The sequence below is a fragment of the Labrus mixtus genome, chromosome 20 (assembly GCF_963584025.1).
Source record: "Labrus mixtus chromosome 20, fLabMix1.1, whole genome shotgun sequence".
Taxonomy (NCBI): Eukaryota; Metazoa; Chordata; class Actinopteri; order Labriformes; family Labridae; genus Labrus; species Labrus mixtus.
In genome coordinates, this window is record NC_083631.1 from 24423711 (window position 1) to 24433710 (window position 10000).

A 10000-nucleotide genomic window follows, 5' to 3' on the forward strand; every position below is an offset into this window, starting at 1 on the left:
TGTGTGTGTGTGTGTGTGTGTGTGTGTGAATAGCAGTTGCTCTGACAACCTCCCACAGTTAAACAAACACACAAATTTTCCACTTCCTGTTTGACTGAAGATTTCACAAACTGAACACCTGGATCAGGACGCTCTGAGGAGGTGACAGAGATGCCATCCTCCCTGTTGGAAGTTATCGTTCTATTAGATCGACTTTCAAACAGATTGTTGCTTTAACAGGGATATCAAACCTCAAGGTGAGGTAATCTTATGCACATCAATATCGCGGTCTGAACAGGGCTAGGGAGGGAGAAGAGAGAGAGAGAGAGAGAGAGAGAGAAAGAGAAAGATAGAGAGAGAGAGAGAGAGAGAGAGAGAGAGAGAGAAAGACGGAGAGAGAGAGAGAGAGAGAGAGAGAGAGAGAGAGAGAGAGTCTCACCTCTGTCGGTGCAGTGTGCAGGGGACAGACTCAGGCAGCAGTACAGGTAGTTGAAGGCAGGTAGAAGGCTCTGTGTGTTGGTCGGCTTCAGTTTCCCTGCTATGTTACTCACTGACACACACACACACACACACACACACACACACACACACACACACACACACACACACACACACACACACACACACACACACACACACACACACACACACACACACACACACACAGAGGGATGAGGAGGCTTCAACGTGTTTTCAAACAAAAAAAAAGCAAATCTCACTTGAATCAAAACACGCTCAGATTTAAAATATGCAGCAAAAATTTGTTTGCAGATCAGCAGCAAACACTCCACTAAAGAGTTTTGTTGATATTAAATCAAAGATAATGTGCTGAATAAACAGAAGAATATGCAGCAGGAGTCCCCGTGTGAGTGTGAGAGAGAGTTCAAAGAGTCTGTGTGCAAAGAACTGAGCGCGCATTTCTCAGTTTCTGAGTGTCGGCCTGGAAGTGTTAATGTAACTTCCTGTAATGTAGACATGTAAATACTGTATCATGAGTGTGCATGTTATAATAATAATAAGTTATCCTTTATTAATCCCGCGAGGGGAAATTCAATTTTACACTCTGTTTAATGAACATGAACACACACATGCACAAACAGGATCCTATGGACATGCATTAAAGGAGAGGTCTCAGAGTGAGGGGGCTGCCCACAGCGAGCGCTCAAGAGCAGTTTTGGGGTTAAGTGCGTTGCTCAAGGGCACGTCGGCAGTGCTCAGGAAGTGGACTGGCACCTCTCCAAACCGGTGACCCTCTGATTCCCAACCCAAGTCCCTACAGACTGAGCTACTGCCGCCCCCACTTGACCTCACCGTGGTAGAGCAGCTTGAAGTGAACGCCGTCCATCTTGCTGTAGGAGGAAGACGAAGGCGGGTCACTGGTCTGCAGCACACAGAGCAGCTTCAGCACCAGAGGGAGTGAGTTCACTGCAAACACACACAGATCAGAGTGGTTAGGAGAGAGAGAGAGAGAGAGGGGAGAAGCACGGTGAGTCAGGAAAGAGTCAGAGCAGTCATCCACCCTGCAGTGTGGATGCTGCTGCATTACAGGCTTATTTAAAGTTTATATTAATGCAAATGACGGTGGGTTGGAGTGTAAACGGTGCGTGGATTATGGTGTGTAATCCCCACAGGACGAGGGATGAGCATGAAGCAGGCGGAGGCTAACCACAGCGTCAGTCTGTGAATCCCTGCTGGCTCTCGGGGTTTGTGCCCTTCAGCTGTGCTCATTGACCAGGTCGAGTTTACAGACTTGATAACACCAGCTGGAAAACACCTCCACCAGGAAACACACATTACAGCCCCGGATTAACTCATCTATGTGTTTGGGAACACAAGTCTTCACATGTATTTCTTTGCAGAACCCTTCAGTTCAAATACACGCTCCTCTGATGGAGCTCAGTGTGAGTGCAAGCAGGACGGCTGGTTTTATTCTCTCACACATTTATTCAAAGTTCTTCATTCCTCTAAGCCCCTCCCTCTTTTCCTCTCCCTCCGTCTCTCTGCTCTGGTGATCAGCTGATTTGGGGCGTTTACTCTTTAAGAAATAATCCAACCCGACTCTGCCACAACCTCTCTCGACCAATCATCCTGCTGCGGTCACATTTTAAAATCAGTCAGTTTGTCATTTCAGTGCGATTGCTGCGACCCTCCTCCTCCGCCCTGGTGACCTCCAGTCCAGCTCAGTAGAGATCAAATCCAGCCTCAGAAACCCACTCCTCATCACATCCTGCATTCTTCTATCACCACCACCTTACCCGGGTCACTGTGTCCCATGTTCTCCACACTGAGCCGCTGTAGCGCCTGGAGCAGAGTTGGTCTAAGATTCGCACACAAGTCAGCCTCGTAGTCTCTTTGACCGCGCAGAAGAAGATCCAGCACGCGCAGGGCTTGCTCTGCCAGGGGGGCCTCTCTGGTGCACATCATGTCCTGCAGTCACACACAGCTCATGTTGGCCTGACACCAGACGGCATTTCAAGGAGTTTCAAAGTCACAGACAAGTTTACAAAGTAGGAATGAAAAACAGTTGGGGCACGCTCAGTGATGTCGCTCGTTTGGTATAAGGTGGTCTAAGGCGGTCTGTTTCTTGTCCTGGCGCTCCGACTAAATCAAACATGTTTAATATCTTCACAGCTCTTTTGCAAATTTTGTCGTTCAATGACGTGACCACTGTCGACAACCAAAAGGAGCGGCCTCTCCATCATTAAACAGGAAGCTGCAAACTGGTAAACATAGCCAAAGAAAGTGAATTGCCCCTCGGGGACAAATAAAGTTTATTTTTTATTTAAAAAGTGGAATGTGGAAAATGAGGAGAAAGTGGTGGAGTTGTGGAGAGAGCGAGAACGCCTCTTTGACACCTCCTCTTTGTACCACGAGAGAGAGAGAAGGAGAAAAGGTGGGCGGAAATTACTGCGGCCCCTTGAAATCCCCGGAGACATCCCCGGTATTAACCAGGAGTGTGAACTGAATCATTACTCATAAAACAATGCAGCACATCGGTCTGAAATGTAAAAGAGTTTTGACTTTAAATCTCACCAGGAGCGTCAGTATGATGGCTGGATACTTCTCAACGAGAGTCAGGAGCTCCACAGTGTCTCTGTCCGTCTCTGGATCCGGCCTCTCATCAGTTTGGCTGTCTCTTTTCTCTCCTTTCTCCTGCACTCCAGCCTGAGCACAGTGATGAAATGAAACCACCTTTGCATCAATACTGGAGTTAACTTGTGAGGGATGAAAGGGAATTTAAAAAGATGAACTTTAATGCATCATATATCTGAAAGTTACTCAGTCGTTGTGAAATTAACGAGCTCAACTTGTTGGAGTCGAATTATTAAACATTTTCACCCTGACCATCATCGTGTGCTGTGAATCTGAGCACTCTGCTTGCTTTGTCAACCAAAGCTCCAAGATCAGAGGCCCGAATTTCTCTGCAAGCTCCGGGTAGCGAAAGATGAAGTGGAGGAGTGCGGGATGGTGGATGTAGAGGGAGGAGAAGCTTTGGCAGGAGGAGAGCGCCTTACTGATGCAGTTTACAGGAGCCTGAAGAGGTTTGTGGGGACAGAAAACAGAACTACCTCAGCTTCTCTGTCAGGACTGTCAGAGAAGCTGAGGTATAAAGTTTGAATGCTTCATCAGGAGGGCTCATGTCAGTGAAGTGTTCAGTCACCCCGTCCAGGCTGGGGCTCTTGTCCTGCGTCACAGCCAGCAGGTAGAGGGCAGAGCGGAGCACGGAGAGAGGCAGGGCACAGCAGCCCTGATCCTGCACCGAACGCAGCAGCCACACCACACTGGAGAACACTGTGTAGTCTGGGAGGAGCCTACAACACACACACACACACACACACACACACACACACACACACACACACACACACACACACACACACACACACACACACATATCATTAATAATGTTATGTGTTGTTTTGTTGTGGTCAAACCTACATTTCAGTTTCTAAAGATCTAAAGATGAGTTGACGCTATACAAATAAAAATTGATTGATTGATTGATAAAGATCTGTAGCCAGAAGAAGAGAGAGAGTGTGCTTTCTATGTTGCAGAAATACGTTGGCAATGTTTGGACAAGAGGGTGGAGCGGGAGAGGAAAGTTGCCAACGTATTCCTGCAGACAGTGTGCAGGCGTTTATGTCTTCTTTTTAGTTCTTAAAAACAAGAATTTTCTTCATTCCGTATGCGCAGGACTTAATTTTTGTTGCCGGGTTATTGAAATCGATATCAATATAATTTGATTTTGAAGTTTTGTCTCAAAGAATCAAAGTTCTAGTGACAAGCCTGATATGCAATCTCCAACACACACACACACACACACACACACACACACACACACACACACACACACACACACACACACACACACACACACACACACACACACACACACACACACACACACACACACACACACACACACACACACACACACACACACACACACACACACACACACACACACACACACACACACACACACACATGCATCGACCGGCTCCCTGAATACACACACCCTACACACACTCAGCCCTCCAAAGCTGTGTAAATCTTCGTCCACAGCTCCCATTAATCTTGATGAGACCACAGCGGCAGCGAGAGGCTTTCATCTCCTCCCTGGGGGGGTTGCATAGCCGAGGTTCCACAGAAGGACAGATTAAAGTTTCTAAAGAAGCATCTCTGAGGTCATAACGTATGAAGAACAAACAAACCCAGTTGATTTCTAGGTAATGTTTAGCTCACACTCTGTGATCTGCCTCTAAATAACATCTACTACTGTAACTCTTTCATTTCTGCATTATAGCTCAAATGTTGTCTTTCCTACTCACAGGCGCTGCATCACAGAGAAACTGTGTTACTATAAACTCCAGCCTGGAGAATGTAACGATTTAATGCAGCAATAAAAAAGTTAATATTTCTGGTGACATCTGTAGACATCTTTAAGGTAACATATTCTGTAAGATCCACTTCCTCATGTTCCTCTAACTCTAATATGTGTCTCTAGTCTGTCTACAAAGAAAAGTCCATCCTCTCCGTCTTCTGCCTGCTCCACAGGCCGTTTGGAGATTTTCCCTTCATGACATCACAAAGGGCAGTAGCCCCTCCCCCAGGTGGGTGACACTCCCACAGCTAGGTGTTTGTTCTGCCCTCTGAGTCTGCCTTCTCACCGTAAACAATAGGACATGGAGCGAGAAAGACCAGAGACACCCAAGCCCTTCCAGAGAGGGGGTGTGGTCAGACACAGCTCATTTACATATTTAAAGGTACAGACACAGAAACAGTCTGTTCTGAGCAGGGCTGAAATAGAGGGGTTTATAGACATGATCAAATACAGGATCAGAGTGGATTTAGAACAAGAAACTTCACACACATGTTTTGAGGAGCTCCAGCAGGTTGCCGTGTAACCGACACTGAAGCTTCTTCAATCTAAACTTAGAAGAAGAATCCCTGGAGCGATTTGTGCATCCTAAAACTCTGAGTAAAGAAAGTGAAGGTGTAGTGTACTGGCTGGTCCATACGGTGTATGTGCACGATGTTACCTGTCTCCTTGCTGCAGGGCGAGGTGCAGCATTATCAGCAGACAGAACTGAGTGGCCCTCGGTCCTTTGTATTCACACAGCTGGAGCCCCGGGGCCTCGCACAGCAGACAGGGCCAGTCTGACAGACGGTAACACAAAGAGGGAAGGTTGTACAGCAGAAGATTCTCCACCTCGTCGAAATCTGAGGGTCGAACATGAGAAAACATGAAGACACGGGTTCAGCTGGAACCAACATCAGACAAATCTAGAGAGAGTGAGATACGAGAGGGCAAAGAAATGTTAAAAGATAGATGGATAAAATGAAGTAAAGCTCAGCGCAAAATGCCCTGAGGCGTCATTAACGAAGGAATACTATTCATGAAATCGTTATTCACCACTAAAGCTGAAGCATCAAAAAAATAAAAAAACATCTCCAGGTGAAAATTTACTGACTTCCAATTATCCGTGTTTATCCAAACATGAAGCCAAAAGCATCAGTGACTAAGCCGTGGATGCCATGGGTGCTTAAATCATGAAACAAACAAACATAAATTAGCATTTTTATCTCTTAAATTAGTCCCCTGGAGAAAAGGAAGGCGAGACAACAGAAGCTGGTGAAGTGATGGAAGCATTAAAGAACAGTAAGGGTTAAGGATGTCAAGAAACCAGATTTTCTGATCCGATTCTGATATTTTTATTATCATAACTAATGGTGTGATTGTTGTTGTTTGTACTTTGTGTACGGTTACACAAAGCTGCAGTAAACCCGGCATTGCTTTGTGCTGGCTGCACATACAAACAGGAAGCAGCAACAGCTGTCGTCAGACGATTTGAGGACACTTCTTACAGTTCAGTCTGCACGTCTTCAAAGCGAGACTGAGCGAGATGAGAATGTTTAAAATTCTTGATGAGTGATGTGGATCGGCGCCATCAGTCCGATATCCAATCCATAAATAACTTCAATATCGTCATCATGTTGGCACCCATACAAAGTGAAAAAACAAAACAAAAACAAACAAATAACACCAAAAATGGTCACCATGTGTACAACCTATCCCACCAGTTTTATTTTACATCATTTTGTTACTATACTGTCCCCATGTTTTTCTTTGCCCTGTTTGCTCATTCACTTATTTTGTCCCTCTTTCTAATTCATTCATTTTATTTACTGACCCTTTTTCTTTTGTTTGTTTGTTTTTGTATCATACCACAGTTCCCCTCTTGTTTGTATCTCTTTTTTTATTGTGTGTGTGTGTGTGTGTGTGTGTGTTTGCACGTTTTGGTGAATAAAAGTTAAAAAATATACTGATACCGATATATCAATAGATCGGATCGGTCCCATCTCTACCCCAGTGTTAAATAAGGGGTTTGGAAGAGTTCTGACTCTTTAAGGAAAGAAGAAGTTAAAGGGCTAAAAGAAGATGATGTGCACTAATGAGGAATACTGCAGAAAAGGAAGGAGAGAAAAGGCAGAGAAGGAGCCAATGAGAGGGGAGATGTGAAGCACAGCAGGGAATTCAGAACATTTCTTTTTTTTTTAAACAGTTGAAGGAGTGGGACTTTATGCACCGTGACGCTGCCTCCGTCTCCGGGCTGTCTTTAGGGAAATAGAAAATGTGAGCGGAAGAGAGAACGGGAGAAGGAGACGAAAATGAGATGCAGCTTCTAAAAAACTGAAGAAAAGAGAAAAGCGAGGCATTGAAACACAACACTGAATAGAGAAATTGGTTCCCTGCTATGCAGACTCTTACTTTCCCTGAGAAAATAAGGTTATTTGAACATTTAATCAGGGAGTGAGGAAGGAAACAGCTCCAAATATAGAGTTCAGTTTATGCAGAGAAAGGGGATGGAGGGTCGCTGATGCATGACTACACCGAGGGTTTAGCTAAAGAGGAAAACAAAGTAAAGAAAGGGAAAGAGAATTCAACAAACACGGGGAGAGGAGGACAGATGAATAACACTTGGAGAGCGCTGCAGACCCGCAGAACGACAGAGAGGTCCAGAGGGAGATGGAGTGGGGAGTAAATGGTCTTCTTTAGAAACCTGAGGAAAATGAGAAGAGGGGCAGTGATGCACCGCTGAAGAAAGATGTCTCAGAGGGACGAGTGGAAGAAAGAAGAACAAAGTAGAGTCTGGACAGATGATGAAGATGAGAGTGGAAACAACAGCTGGGAGGCAGGCTGCAGTGACACACGGCCTCCTGCTCACCTTTTGATCAAGAAAAAACGATAGACGACAGAGAAGAAGAGATTACATTAACAGTTTCTTAAATATTCACACAGCTGTTGTTGCTGCAAACAGATGCAGTATAACAAGTCCAGAGCCCACATGCACTCCTAAAGACGTCTTAGTACAGTCCGCTCCTGAAGACTTCATGTGTTGCTCTTTCATGGATGTTTTCATGCATGTGTGGATGCACACAAGATGATGATTTTTCAGAGATATTTATGGTCTCAGTCTCGGTCTTGCCCTGCAATGGTCTTGGTCTTGTCTCAGTCTTGATCCCTAAATGTCTCGGTCTTGGTCTTGGTCTTGGTCTTGTCTCGGTCTTGATCCCTAAATGTCTTGGTCTTGGAGCCCTCTGGTCTCGGGCATGTCTTGCCATGTCATGTCTGGGTTAGTGTGGTCTTGACTACAACACTAACTGAAACCCTGAGTAAAAAACAATACTTCTGACCTTCTGTACACAAAACAAACACTAGAAGGTTGAACAGCATCAACAATTCAACACTGGAACGGTCTTATGTCACAGTTAGCATGACATCATGGTCTGTGAGCTGCAGGGTTTAACCGGAGCTGCATGAAGATCTGTGGGGTGTACAGTGTTTGTGCTGATTTGCATACCATGTTGGTAGGAGTCTGACTGAGCAAGCAGACTCATACTGAGCTTCTGTAGAAAACCACAGCAAGACGCATTCAGGTTTGGGTTCCTGAAAGAATCAGAGAGGGAGAAACATACACGAGTCAGAGATAAAACATTGAACACAAAGGAAAGGGAGCAGGGATAGAAATGATACCGGCTCCTGAGACTCACAAACAACAAAAGCTGAACAATGCACGGCGAGAACAGAGAAATGAGCGCAGAGTGAACTGTGAGGCGCAGGACAGGATGTGCCTTCAGTGAGTGCTTTTAAATATGAAACACAGGCACAGCATGGTTCAGTTTCATTACAGCTCAGAGCAGGGGGCCTGAAACCTACAGTCAGCCACAGACACACACACACACACACACACACACACACACACACACACACACACACACACACACACACACACACACACACACAATAAATATGCATTCAAACATGACAGAAGTCTAAATACACACACAGATACACTTTGAAGCTGCAGGTCTGTTGATCTGAGACCGACACGCTGCTGGTTTATTGGAAATGAAACAAGACAGAGTGACTCAGAAATAACAGACGTCTCAGACGAGTTGTGTTTGTCATCGTTAACACGATCACGGGCGTAGCAGTGGGCCAAGAGGAACCAGGGCCCCTAAGGAGAAAGGGGCTTTGATTTGATTCTAGTAAGATTCAAACGACATCAGTGGTCTGTTTTGTTGCTACGACAACAAATGTAGAAGTCCTAGACACCCAACATTTTAATTCTACAATTCATTTATCAGATGCTTTTATCAAAGTGATGAACTTCTGAGAGTAAGAACACGAGCGAGGAGAGAGAGAGGAGGAGACAGCGACAGGAGGTGGAAACAAACAGCTTTAAGTCTGATTGGACACACAGGTACTGACAGGAAGTGACCAGAGGTACTGACAGGAAGTGACAAGAGGCAGAGCACAACAACAACAGCTGTATTTTAAAGTTCTAATCCGCACCAAAACCATCCTAAATATCATCATCATCATCATGAAGAGCTATGTCTTTAGCTTTTTCTTAAAGGTGCAGAGGGACTCTGCAGATCGAATGGAGTTTGGTATTTTGTTCCACCACTGGGGGGCGACAGAGAGTCTAGTTAGAGACTTAGGACCCTGTTGTGAAGGTTGGATCAGACGCCTTTCATTGGCAGAGCGTAGTGGGCGGGAGGGAGTGTAGACCTGGATGAGTTTAGGTAAGGAGGAGCCGTTTCTGTGTCTGTTTTGTAAGCGAGCAGCAGAGTTTTAAATTTGATACGAGCAGTAACTGGGAGCCAGAGGAGGGAGATGAACAGCTGAGTGATGAGTGTTGGATCACCTGCAGGGGTTTGATAGTGCATGCAGGAAGAGCTGCCAGTAGGGAGCTGCAACAGTCAAACTCCTGCACACGGTCTAAATAGTACAACAACATTGGCAACGGTGGAATCTGTGCTTAGACATTGGCGATGTTTGGACTTAGTGAGATCTGTTCATGGGGCCCAGAAATCCTGCTCCTGATTGAAACACACACAGACTCACACAGCTTCCTCAGGTTTTCCCGTAACACAGTACCTGTTTCCTGCACAGAGATGTGCTTTGTGTTCCAGAGCCAGCCTGTAGAAACCCGAGGACGCTGGAGGAAAG

The 10000-nt window shown here is 45.5% G+C and overlaps 1 protein-coding gene across 1 annotated transcript in view; it reads right to left on the reverse strand.

Moving 5' to 3' along the window:
- Nucleotides 1–10000, reverse strand: part of LOC132954122 (meiosis inhibitor protein 1-like) — a 38944-nt gene that overhangs the window by 13077 nt on the left and 15867 nt on the right. The window contains exons 15-23 of the mRNA XM_061026592.1: nt 9929–9989; nt 8346–8431; nt 5523–5703; nt 3641–3791; nt 3325–3513; nt 3013–3144; nt 2235–2406; nt 1291–1404; nt 419–529 (exon numbers count right to left, since the gene is read on the reverse strand). Of these exons, the coding sequence (XP_060882575.1) occupies nt 419–529; nt 1291–1404; nt 2235–2406; nt 3013–3144; nt 3325–3513; nt 3641–3791; nt 5523–5703; nt 8346–8431; nt 9929–9989 (1197 nt within the window). The remainder of the gene's footprint in view (nt 1–418; nt 530–1290; nt 1405–2234; nt 2407–3012; nt 3145–3324; nt 3514–3640; nt 3792–5522; nt 5704–8345; nt 8432–9928; nt 9990–10000) is intronic.